The following is a 13,669-nucleotide window of genomic DNA, read 5'->3' on the forward strand; positions in this document are numbered from 1 at the left end:
AGCACCTGGTAGTCGAAGTAGTCAAAAGATCCAGCTACTTTCAGCAATTCATTACCTATGCCCTCACTGATACCATTGAAATCGAGCCAGTTAAAAGCCGTAAAATGTGATTGAGCTCACATTACCTCTATTTCTAACTTAAACATCTGTGCTTGGAAAGGCAAGATATAAGCATTCAACATGGTACTAATGTACACTGGGGACAGGTTGTCTTGATGCATTTTGGATTACTTTTATGGGCATCTTTTAATCTACCTGAAAATATTCCCCTACTGGCTGAAGCCTATACAGTAGCAACACTTCTATTGTGGGGAGCCGCAGTGCTTTAAGGTTGGAAGAATTGATGGCAGTCTGAATAAGGAGGGCATGTGTGAGCTAGTGACCTACACAGGAAAACTTAAGCACAAAGTGTTCCTCCAGTAATTTGTACCTCACACTCATTTTACCAATTAGGCAATTCAAAAAGTAGTTCCAAAGCCAATGTTTTCATTTGGCACTTTGCAGCTGTTAATCACTTTTGGAATTAGCGTTAGGCAGCTTTCTACTCTGTGCCAGTATTGAGCATTCCCAGCTCAGTTCTAGCACAGACTAGATTGGGTGTTAAGCCCCTTGTATTCTACCTGAATAGTGTAGTTTACCTCTACTTCAGAAGAGCACCCTTTGCTGCATCAGTCTGGATTTTCACTTCCTACACCAGCTACCCTGATATTTGAGTGAGATTGGAGGATTATGGGTAGGGCCTGTGTTAATAACCCATAATTATTTCATGTAGGACTCTTAACAACTGATGGAATGTAGATCTCCTTTCTCTATAATTTTGGACCCGATTTGAGCCTCAAGTGCCAGGGGTGATGAAATAGTGTACTAACCCAGTGCACCACCACCCAGCCCTCTGGGTTTTTATTTCCATATTGGGTTTGTTTACATCATACCTAAGAAAACTACAGGCCACCTCACAACTGCAACAGACCATGCACCTGCTATTAAGTTTGACTGCTGGCTCAGTGGTTAGATGCAACACCCAGTGTGGTGCTGAACTATGCAGACCACCATTTCTATCTCTGCTCAGTTGCATTAATGTCCTGGGGTACAGAGTGGGAAACAAAATTAACCAGGTTTCTCTTTCCACCGCCCCCCCCCCCCCCCCCCCCCCCAACCCCATCGCCCCCATTCCTCCTCAACTGATATTCAGTGTGATATTCATGCTGTAAGTCGTGGATTTCCAGATGGGAGCAAGATCACGCTGGACTGTGATGCCTTTCATGGTAAAATAGCCCACCAACAACACCCACTATCGAGGCTCACATGTAGATAGTCACTTGGACACGGTGCCAGATGGCAGCCAGTAGCTGTGAAACCATATCCCAATGACGGTCGTAACCTTCAGAAAGGGTGGGATGCAAATTTGTCAGCTGTTACCGATTCGTCACTCTCAATCCTTATAATGGTTGCCGACATTCTTGACTGCACATTGTTGCTTGATGTGTTTGAAGATAACTAACCCTTAAGCCCTCTATGCTCATTACTCTATGTCAGCTTTAGCAACCTTTTGGGACTTAAAAAAAAATCATCCAGTTGATATTAATCGAGACACAGGGTTTACAGTTTGTTCAGTTTCTTCATCTGCAGACAAATATCACAAGAATTTGAGGACATTGAGCCTAGTGTAAAAGACCCATCAGAGGTTAGGAGAAATATCCTACTAGAAATTGTGGTGGAAGCAGACAATAGCTTTTAAAAGGAAAGTGGATAAATATTTAGAAAAGGGAATGGGGAAAGAGCAAGGGAATGGGATTAAGTGGATAGCTTTCCCGTGAGATCGAGTTGGGCTGAATGGACTCCTTTTTTGTGGGAGCTTGCTGTGTCCAAAATTGGCTGCCGCATTTACTCATTACAACAGTGACTACACTTCAAAAGTACTCCATTGGCTGTAAAGTGCTTTGGGTCGTCCTGGGATTGTGAAAGGCGCTATGTAAATGCAAGTCTTTTTTTTCCTTCTGTATGCTGTAAAATTCTAGGCTCTATGATTCTATCAGTGGCATTATCTGAAGTGTTTGAACGTGCAGTGCTGAATTTTAAAAAGCAGCGTTAAGTCACAATCTTTGCCACGTGTTCAGGTGGTAGTTGTGGAGTTGATATGCATCTTCAGCTGTCTTTGCCTCCCAGCACTATTTGTTGTGCACCAGGGGCAGTGATGCAGCATGCTGGGCTCCAAGTCTAGTTGAAGATGCAGCAAATTTCCATGCCTTCCTTTGGAAATGCAACAAAGATTGAGTGTTTATTGTCAAGTCGGCCACTCCGTGATGAGTTTTTAAAGGGATTTTGTTCTACTTGTTCTTTTTAAAATATTGTATTCTTCACATGATTAGAATCATAGAAAATTTACGGCACAGAAGGAGGCCATTCGGCCCATCTTGTCCGCGCTGGCCGAAAATGAGCCACCCAGCCTAATCCCACTTTCCAGCATTTGGTCCTTAGCCTTGTAGGCATGGCACTTCAGGTGCACATTCAGGTACTTTTTAAATGCGATGAGGGTTTCTGCCTCTACCACCGTTTCAGGCACTGAGTTCCAGACCCCACCACCCTCTGGGTGAAAAAATGTTTCTTCAGCTCCCCCCTAATCCTTCTACCAAACACTTCAAATCTATGCTCCCTGGTTATTGACCTCTCTACTAAGGGAAATAGGTCCTTCCTATCCACTCTATCTAGGCCCCTCATAATTTTGTACACCTCAATTAAATCACCCCTCAGCCTCCTCTGTTCCAAAGAAAACAACCCCAGCCTATCCAATCTGTCATCATAGCTAAAATTCTCCAGTCCTAGCAATATCCTCGTAATTATGTGAGGAGACGACCATATTTGAACCTTTCCGGAATTATTTTAAACAATTGAGTGCATTAGGGAGCACGAGATGCAAGTTCCTGCCGGGTTATTCTGCAGGATGAGTGCATTGTTTTGGGTTCACCTTTAGGGGTGGCTGCTGAGTTAGTCTGATCCCTGCAGAGAGGGTGGGAAGATTGACTGAAGTTGTTAGCCCATGTTGGGTTTACACACCACCTAGTGTCTGATTGCAGAATAGCACTAGAGGTGTGGTTGCCCTCCGCCAATGATGTTAAATGTTGCCGGAATATCTGAAAAGAGTGGTAGGTGTGGAGGGCAGAAACCAAATATAATTATTCATCTATTTTTTTAAAAAAAATTTTGGAATAAAAGTTTCATGTCATCTGACCAAATCAGACCCCTCAAGTTTCTTTCTTTTACTGGACTATTTTGAAGGCATTTAACTGTCACAACTTTGGAGCAAGTCCCAATTTTACTGCTCTGGTTTAAAATATTTTTCCAGACTCCTTTTCCTTGTTAAGTCATTGGTCTGCCTGGACGATGTCATCTGATGCCACTCAGGATGACTGGCAGGCAGAATAGGAGGCCTAGAAACTCCTGCCACTGGCTACCAGCTAGTCTTATGTGCTAATATGGGAGTGTTTGTATGTGTGTGCAGCCCTTTTTAATAAGGGCGGATAAGCTTTATCTGCTTTAACTAATTGACGCACTTTGTAACTCAGATACTAATGCTATTTCACTAGCTCTTTCCGTTGTCCTGCGGAGAGGGAAGAGAGATGGCTGAACGGGATTCTTCATAATGGGACTTAACCTCCTTTGCTCCATTGTAAACAATTTTACAACACCAAGTTATAGTCCAGCAATTTTATTTTAAATTCACAAGCTTTCGGAGACTTCCTCCTTCCTCAGGTAAATGTTCAGGATCTCCTTGAAGCCTACGCATTTATACATATAGAACAATACATGGTGTTTACAGACTGCCCCTGCAACTGCCCGTTGCCAAGGCAATCACCGTGTTCAGACAGAGAGGTGTCACCTGCAGAACCCCCGAATACACATTCAACAAAAAAACAAACAGGGAAAAAAAACAGAGAAGAAAAACAGAGAGAGGCAGAAACATCCGGAAGGCAGAGAGAGCCAGCAAATGACCCATTATATTAAAAACAGATAACATTTGTTCGCTGGTGGGGTAACGTGTAGCGTGACATGAACCCAAGATCCCGGTTGAGGCCGTCCTCATGGGTGCGGAACTTGGCTATCAATTTCTGCTCGACGATTTTGCGTTGTCGTGTGTCTCGAAGGCCGCCTTGGAGTACGCTTACCCGAAGGTCGGTGGATGAATGTCCATGACTGCTGAAGTGTTCCCCGACTGGGAGGGAACCCTCCTGTTTGGCGATTGTTTGCTCCAGACATTCCTGTTCTGGGACCCATGTGCACATAGCTTCGCCCTGAACTGTAAGGACTAGGTTCTGACCAGACCAGCAGGTTCAAGCTTCATCGAGGCCTCTGGGTGAAGGAAGTTAAAGAAGTTGAGCAGAAAGAGGAAAGAGACATTTGCATTTATATAATGTCTTTCATGACCTCAGGACGTCCCAAAGCGCTTTACAGCCAATGAAGTACTTTTGAAGTGTGGCACTGTTGTAATGTAGGAAATGCAGCAGCCAATTTGCACACAAACAGCAAGGTGACAATGACCTGATAATCTGTTTTTTAGTGATGTTAGTTGAGGGATAAATATTAGCCAGTACATCGGGGCGAACTCCCCTGCTCTTCTTCAAAATAGTGCCATGAGTTATTTTACATCCACCTGAGGGCAGTCGCGACCTCTGTTTAACATCTCATCTGAAAGTCAGCACCTCCAACAGTGCAGCACTCCCTCAGTACTGCACTAGATTATCAGGCTAGATTTTGTACCCAAGTGAGACTTGAACCCACAACCTTCTGACTCAGACGAAAGTGCTAACCACTGAGCCACAGCTGACACAGTCAAGGCTTCAGCAGTAGGTAATCCATGCCTGAGAAGCAGCAACGGTGCAGCCTGCACAGTGCAACCCTGGTTTATTTTGCAGTGGGTTATTCTTGCGTGGAAACCGGCCCTGCCTGCTTTCTTATTTTTTTAAACTAAAATATTTGGGAGTTTCTGTGGAATGCTGGAAAGCTGAGGATCGATAATTTTGAGATTTCAAAAATCTTTTGGTGCCTGCCCACCTCTTAAATCCAGTCACTGAGGGATGATGGGGGAATGTTGAGAAGGTTTGGTATCTTGTGTTACAAAATGTGTCAATTAGTTAAAGCAGAGAAAACTTATCAGCTCTTATCAAAAAGCACTGCTCACTCACTGGATCAGGGGGATTGTTGCAGTGCTGATCTGTTTTGTGTATGGAGGGAGAGGTTCCTGTAAAGCAGGACACATCAGTCCTTTTTTAACCACCCTATTCAAAAAGAAAACAGAGAAGCTTTAATCCATTTCCCCTTCTGACAATTCATGACCAGTTTTTTTTCTTGATTCAAACCGTGCCCTGCGAAGGTTGGATTAGAACAGGCTCTGATTTGAAGTAAATTACATTGAGGCTCGTGTAGCTGGCGTCTCTCAACAGTCCGTTAGAGTGGATGTGTACTACGTACTATATGACATGCCCTTGTTTGCCCAAAAGTCACAACCACATATAAAAGAATTCACACGACACGTTTAAATCAGAGCACTTGAGAGAGCTGGCTACCTGGAGCTCTAAACCAGCAGTCCTATTGGCTACACTGCAGATTGTGTAATTTTGTCCGTGCATTTATGGCTCTGAGTGATCGCGACTCCAGCTTGTTAAACTGGCATGGAATTGCTATTTATGGCGCTGTTCTTTTCTCAGTGCAGACTTAATTATCCTTTCATTGTACATATAACCCCACTCCCTTTTCTGATATTTGGTTTTGTTCTACAGTTTAATAGTGTTCCATTATTAGCAATTTTCGCCTTGTTTATTCGAGGTGTACTGTGATTGTATTGATATGGATTAATCAGATCCAATCCCAATGCAATGCCTCCAGCCACAGCAAATTGTCATTCTGTAAATACAAATGAACTGTTAACGTCAGCACCTCTCACTGCCTTAAGTGTATAGGAAGTAATTGCAAAGACTACAAGACGACGGGAAAGGAAATCATTAAACCCAGACAGTTCCTCTCAAAAGGTCTACACTCTGGATTTATGTGTCTGAATCAATTTTTAGGTTTTTTTTTAGTTTTAGAGGAGATCAAGAAACAATTCCGATACGGCATACAACAAAACAAAATTGTAAATTTTTACAAAGGCTACCTGTTATCTTATGGAAACTCGCAGCAAACGCACATTCATTTATTCGGATTTTGACATCAAAATAAATCTTCCAACTCCAGAACCGGGGACACGTGCTGAAGATTATAAGAGGGATGATGCAAAGATATTAGATTTAATAACTATAAGAGGGAGTGGGAGATTGAGAGGTTTTAGTTCTTGGGACCAACAGATGAGTCTTTCTGGTCCTGTTCTTTTCTGTGTTCCTAATTTCCTTTTATAGGTAACAGTAATACTGTGGTTCATTAAAGTGTTGTGATTATTTGAAGTGACAGTCACACATTGTCAGGCTTGGGGAGTGGTGGCTATTTTTCTCATTGGGATCCTCGTTGACCATATGTCAACCGCTGGGTTCCTTGAATATCAAATCTTTTTCTCCATGGCACCGGAACGTGGCGTAGGTGCCCTGATGGTATTACCGAATTTGGAATAATGGTTAACTAGTGCTGTGGGGAGGGTTTTGGCAGGGGGAATGGAACCAGGACATAGCAGCAGAGAGGAGAGACAAGGTACATAGACAACTAAGAGGGGCAAATAGCAACAGAACAAATAGTGTTGAAAAAACTGGAATTAGATGGAGGATAAAACAAAGCCGACGAGCTTGGTGTTGGAACGTATGTGTGTTAATGCGAGGGGTGCTACAAATAAAGGTGATGAGCTGCAGGCACAAGCTGCCACGTGGTGCTAGGACATAGTGGCTATAACAGAGACCTGGCTTAAACATGAGCAGGAATGGAAACTAAACATTCCTGGCCACCAGTTATTCAAGAGGGATAGGGTAGGAAAAAAGAAACGGGGGGCGGGGGGGGAGGTGGGAGGTGGTGGCAGTATTGTTCACTATTGCAGTTCCACAGAGGAACGATATACTAGAGGGTTCAAGGACTGAATCTATTTGGTTAGAGCTAAGGAACAGAAAAGGAACTGTTACATCACTAGGTGTTTACTATAGACCCCCAAATAGTGAGAAGGAGATAGAGGAAAAAATCTGTAGGCAAATTTCAGAGAAATGTAATAGAGCAGTAATAGTAGGGGACTTCAATTACCCTAATGTAGATGGGGGGAAAAAAGTGTAAAGGGCAAGGAGGGAGAGGAATTTTGAAAATGTGTACAAGAGAACTTTCTCCATCAGTATGTTTCTTGCCCAATGAGGGAGGAAGCAGTGCTGGATCTAGTTCTGGGGAATGAAGTAGGGCAAGTGTAGTGTGTTTGTGGGAGAACATCTGGGTAATAGTGATCGTAATATAATCAGGTTTAAAGTAGTTGTGGAAAGGGACAAAGAAAAATCAAAGGTGAAAATACCCAACTGGAAGAGAGCCAATTTCAGTGATTTGAGAAGGGATCTAGCACAGGTGGACAGGAAACAAAGATTGGCCTGGAAAACAGTAAATGAGAAATGGCAGGCCTTCAAGGCGAAGATAGTACGGGTACAAACCAAGCATATTCCCATAAGGAGGAAAGATAGGGCATCCAAAGCTAGAGCTCCCTGGATGACAAAGGAAATAGAGGTTAAAATAAAACAGAAAAAGGAGGTTTGTAGCAAATGTCAGGTACAAAATACAGTAGAAAACCAGGCAAAATATAGAGTGCAGGGGGAAATTGAAAAAGGATATAAGGGCAAAGAGAGAGTATGAGAAAAGATAAACGGGTAACATAAAAGGGAACCCAAAGATCTTTTATAAATATAGTAAAAGGATAGTCAAAGGAATGGTGGGGTTGATTCGGGACATAAAAGGAAATCTTCTTGTGGAGGCAGACTGAGGTACTGAATGAATACTTTGTATCTGTCTTCACAAAAGAAGAGAATGAAGTTAATGTCGCAGTAGAGGAGAAGGGAGTAGAGACATTGGATAGGATAAAAATAGATAGAAAGGAGGTGCTAAGTAGGTTGGTATCACTCAAAGTTAACAAGTCACCCGGTCCAGATTGATCCTAGGTTGCTGAGGGAAGCTAGGGTGGAAATAGCAGAAGCTCTGACCACAATCTTTTAATCCCCCTTAGATATGGGAGTGGTGCCAGAGGACTGGAGGATTGCAAATGTTACACCCCTGTTCAAAAAAGGGGAGAGGGATAAACCTGGTAACTACAGGCCAATCAGTCTAACGTCAATGGTGGGAAAACTACTAGAGACCATTGTCACGGGCAAAATAAATTCTCACTTAGAGAAGCATAGGTTAATGAAGGACAGCCAACACGGATTTGTTAAAGGCAAATTGTGTCTGACCTGTGCGTTCTTTGATGAAGTAATAGAGAGGGTTGATGAAGGTAGTGCAGTAGATGCTGTATATATGGACTTTCAAAAGGCATTTGATAAAGTGCCACATAACAGACTTATTCAGAAAATTAGAAGCACATGGTATTAAAGGGATGGTGGTAAGTTGAGTACATAATAGGCTAAGGGATAGGAGGCAGAGAGTAGTGGTGAACAGATGTTTTTCTGACTGGAGAGAAGTATACAATGGCGTCCCCCAGAGGACGGTGTTTGCAAATTTCGAAGTTTGTGGATGATACAAAATTTGGCAACGTAGTAAATAGCGAGGAGGGTAGTTATAGACTTCAGGAGGACGTAGACAGACTGGTGAAATGGACAGACACATGGCAGATGCAATTTAACGCGGATAAGTGTGAAGTGATGCACTTTGGGAGGAACAACATGGAGAGGGCAGTACAATCTAAATGATCTTGAGGGGAATGCAAGAGTAGAGGGACCTGGGGGTGCAAATTAACAAATCTTTGGAGGTGGCAAGGCAAGTTGATAAGGTGGTTAAGAAAGCGTATGGGACACATGGCTTTGTAAATATGGGCATTGCATACAATAACAAGGAAGTCATGCTAAACCTTTACAAATCACTGGTTGGGCCTCAGCTGGAGTATTGTGCACAATTCTGGGCACCAGACTTTAGGCAGGATGTCCAGGCCCTGCAGAGGGTACAGAGGAGGTTTACCAGAATGATACCAGGGATGAGGGACTTCAGTTAAGTAGAGAGATTGGAGAAGTTGGGATTGTTCTCCTTGCAGCAGAGAGGATTAAGGGGGGGACCTAATAGTGGTATTCAAAAATTATGAGGGTTGACAGCTCTCTGCTACCAAACATTGTTGAAGCAGTGTCCATAAATTCTTCTAAAAGCAAATTAGTTGCTTGTAAAAGAGGAATATTAAATGGAGATTGGGATTGGACAGGTTTGCTCATGGAAAAAAACACCAGCACAGATTGGATGGGCTGAATAGCCAATTTCTGTGCTAGAACATTCCATGAATGTATTAAACTTATGAGAAGTAGACGAACAGTACAAAATAATGAAGATAATAGGTTATTTCATGACAGTACACCTATTAAAGTTTGCAGGTTAAAAGCTATGATTGGGGCTGGTGTCATACACTTCATTTCCTTCAAATAGAGGAATACATGTACATTTTTAAGTAATAAATGTGTCTGGGAATATAGCATTGTATGGATAAAATATTCCACATGACTAAAAATAGCTACATGATTTAATCCAAAATCCTGGGAAATTTTACTGTTGTTTTCAACTAAAACTTCCATGTATTTTAATTGGTTTCTACCCATGTAATCTGAATATGTGCAAAAATGTAATGGGAATACTTATGACCTCTTGCAGAGAACACAATTAAAACATCCCCATATAAGTTTGATGCTACTGTTGGCAGTCAGTCCACAATTGACTAGTTTTTCCATATATGGAAGATTCAGTTTAGAAAAAAACTGCAGTGAAATTTTCCAGGATTGTTGGTGAAATTGCAGTCATTTTGATCGGCACAGCCACAGGTTCTGAACATGTGGAGTGATTAAAAGCCAATAGTTTCCCGGACTTATTTAGTAACTTAAATTACCAGTGTTTTTCTGGTTGGACAAAACTTGAGCATATGACCACAATCTCAAAAACTATTCCATTCAATTTGCAAACTTGAAAATTAGGGTCATGGGCTCTAAAATCAGGGACACTTTATTTTGCTACGTGCACCTTTGAGTATCAAATAGAAGGAAAAAGGAAGAACTTGTATTTATAAACATGTCCTCGGTACATCCCAAAGCTATTCACAATCAATGAATTATTTTTTAAAGGGTAGTCACTGTTATATGGGAAAATTGCTGCTGCCAGTTTGTGACAGCAAGGTCCTACAAAACAGCATAAAAGTTGAATGACTAGATAACCTATTTTTAGTGATTGTTGTTGAGGGAGAAAATTAGGCCGGGACATCGGGAGAGCTCTCTACTTACTTCAGGTAGTGTCATGGAAACTTTTACGTTCACATCAACCATTAGAACCGCCGACGGGGGTCGGTATAACCTCCCATCTGAAACACTGCACCGCCGACATTGCAGCACTCCCTCAGAACTGCACTGGAGTGTTGGCTTAGATTGTGTAATCAAGTCCTAGAGTGGGGCTTGAATTCATAACCTCCCAAATCGGGCAAGAGTGCTGCTGACACCCTGATCTCTTTAAAATAGCCTAATATTTTCATTCCTGGTCAGAATTTGAATTGATATTTGTTCATGATTGGACCCGAGAGGAATCATTGATCTGTGTAATCTTTGATCCCTAAAAAGCAGGGGTGAGAAAATGCACACTAAATTTATTGTAACCAGAAGGCATGTCATATGGCCAATGATGTTGCTGTGGTATAGGTTGGGTAGTGAATTGATGCTGAAATCTATTCTGCTGTATTGTCTTGGTGAAATCCCTGGGTATAGTTATTGTATTACTACTCCATGCTAAGTCAGTAATTGAGTTAGTGCTGAGCCCTGGAGAGCACTGTATAACATTGCATTAAAAGGGGAAGATGCAGTTGGTTTGTACTTTTCATCCTGCCATTAACTTGATTATCAATTTGTCAATGTACATCATGCTAAGTGGATGTGAGTAATTTTTGTTCATCATTCATTTGGAAATGACAATGAAACTCATGATTTATAATCGTTACAAGGTTTACAGAAATTCAGACTGTTGACTGGGACTATTATATTTTCTGCATTCATTAGCAGCTGTGATGAGGCCCAGAGGAGGCTGAACACCGGGCTCTGTCAGACTCATGAATCATCTCACTTTGACTGTTGTTCAGAGCTTCCTTTGCTTTTTCTTAATGTAGTCGAGCACACTTCAGTATTTTCTGATTAGAGAATCTGTCTCCAAGCAGAACGTAAAAGCCGTGGCTATTTGCAACATTGTGAAAATTCTGTGACCATGATAATAACATCTTGGTCCTCTTTAAGGTTTAAAGTGGGCTACATAATGTTGGAAATGAGGGTCCTGAACATGATTCCTACCCTAATGTGTCCAGTAGTTGATTCCTTGATCAGAAGATATTGGTGGTGTTCAATTCCTCTTCGAGCCCCCTACCCTCTCGCTTTCCGCCCTCTCCTTTGTCCTCCTATCTGCCCCCTCCCTCTTGGCCCTTGCTGGAATAAGGTACCACAGGCTCTGGCAACCATCCAGTATCTCACCCAAAAAGCTGTTCATGTATGGGCCTAGAGAATGTGCTGGCAGACTATTCATGTGTGCATGTGATCACAGCTGAGCCTCATCCTGTCTTCATCTGACTCCACAGAATCATACTTTCCAGCAGGAAGCCTGACTTATTTTTTTCTCTCCAACTTAGCACAGAACAAAAATCAAACCTGGGATTTTTTGATCTTTGGCTTGTATTACACTGGGCAGCGATTTATACACTAGGCCATTGGGGAGAACTACTCGTCCAGCAGCTTAGCACATATAATCCATGGAGAGCTCACAGAAATCATATCTCTGAATTTTACCCATTTTTTTGGGGGAAAAAAAGCAGTTTAAACTTAATTCTGTTGATTCAGTTTGTAGCCCACTTTACGATGATTGCAGCCATTAAGCATTTTCCTGTGCTATGGTACTTTGAGATGTTAGTCCAACATTCCTTGATTACAGCACTGAACTAAGTACTTGACTGAAATAGAACTGTCTTCAGATGGCAATCTTCAGATCCTAATTATGTGAACCTAGAGAACGATTAGTCTGCCAAAACTCACACTCTACATACATACAGTTAGGGCTTGCTATCCTAAAAGGAACAACTAAAATAAATTGTGCCATTGCTCTGCCATTTTAGTTAGATGGCAGGGTAGGAACCAGCTGAGAACTCATTTAACTGTTTGTTCAGCTTCGTCATGGGTCTGTAGTTGAATGGTATTTTCTTGATGCTTACTGCAAGACAGCTAATTTGGAGCAACTTTGAAATCCAACCCAGACTGATGGGATAAGAGTAATCTCTCTGGTAGGGTCCTATGTGAAATGAGTTTGGGCAGCCTCAGTCCAATTCCTGGGCATGGGCCTACAGCACAAAAACTGTACTGTATTCAACACTAATTGCCCATTGGTGCCTTCTGAGGTTGGGGTTGAGGACACTTTACTCTGCATCTGGCTGAGTGATGTCCAGTACATTCGCTCCTTGCCACATGTGGCTAATTGGGAATCTGGATGTGGATAATTGCATTTCTGCTTACTAAGTAAAAAAAAAAGAGTAATAGACACCGATTTTGAGCATGTGATCTCAATATTCATATTCATGTGTACTTTAACCTTTTTGTAAGTTTGTTGGTAAAATGGTAAAACGAGAAATAGTGTGCAAGTGTTTTTTTTAAATCTTTTGAGTGCTTTACTGAAGCACTCTACATGGATACTGAATGGTGGTAGATGTGAAGTACATTTACCTATATTATGTGAGTATATGTAAGGCGTTTTATACTAAAATTAATGTATTTGACTAATCCATGTCATCACAGCCACAATTGTGGCTGTTCAGCAATTTCTGTTGGAAGGCACTGTGCTGGGGGTATAATGTTGACATTGTACTATGGATTCTAGTGCATGTGTCCCAGTGGGTTATGGTGCGTCTGTTGTAGGTACTGTATGGAGTGACAAAGAACTTCTGTTACTTACTTAAATACTCCTTCAAATATGGCCACGTTGAGGTACAGTTTTTGACAGAAAAGGGAATGTTCCTGTATAATTTACAATATACTGTTTTAAAAATTTGATGTTTTGGAAAACATTTTTAAGGAGATCTTCTTTGTCTTTTGTTCCAGGCCGAGACTGCAAGCACAAAGGAAATTTGCCCAGTCGCAACCCAACTCCCCCAGCACAACCCCAGTCAAGATGGTGGATCCAGTCTTGCCACCTCCTGCAACACAGATCATTGATCTCTCAAAAAGAAAGCCCAAAACAGAAGATTTCCTTACTTTTCTTTGCCTTAGAGGTATGTATAATAATAATTTTGTATTGATCAACACTGTAATTATACAGAATGTATATTTTTTATAATACATATTTTTCAGCATCTCTGTGAAAGCTTGTATTATCACATTTTGTTTTTACCAACCATGTTGCTCGACTTGAATCATTCATATCATAAACAATTGATGTCAGAACATTATTGTCCATATTCTAAATGGCAATTTAAGATGTCAAATCAGAACACATTGCAATAATTAGGTCATTGACATTTCACCTGATACTA

The 13,669-nt window shown here is 41.6% G+C and overlaps 1 protein-coding gene across 3 annotated transcripts in view; it reads left to right on the forward strand.

Annotated features, from left to right (window-relative positions):
• jarid2b (jumonji and AT-rich interaction domain containing 2b) overlaps positions 1-13,669 on the forward strand; it is a 339,245-nt gene that overhangs the window by 223,667 nt on the left and 101,909 nt on the right. For all 3 annotated transcript variants that reach the window (XM_068001688.1, XM_068001689.1, XM_068001690.1), the window contains one exon: positions 13,239-13,408. In XM_068001688.1, the coding sequence (XP_067857789.1) occupies positions 13,239-13,408 (170 nt within the window). The remainder of the gene's footprint in view (positions 1-13,238; positions 13,409-13,669) is intronic.

The sequence above is a fragment of the Heptranchias perlo genome, chromosome 2 (assembly GCF_035084215.1).
Source record: "Heptranchias perlo isolate sHepPer1 chromosome 2, sHepPer1.hap1, whole genome shotgun sequence".
NCBI classification, from domain to species: Eukaryota; Metazoa; Chordata; class Chondrichthyes; order Hexanchiformes; family Hexanchidae; genus Heptranchias; species Heptranchias perlo.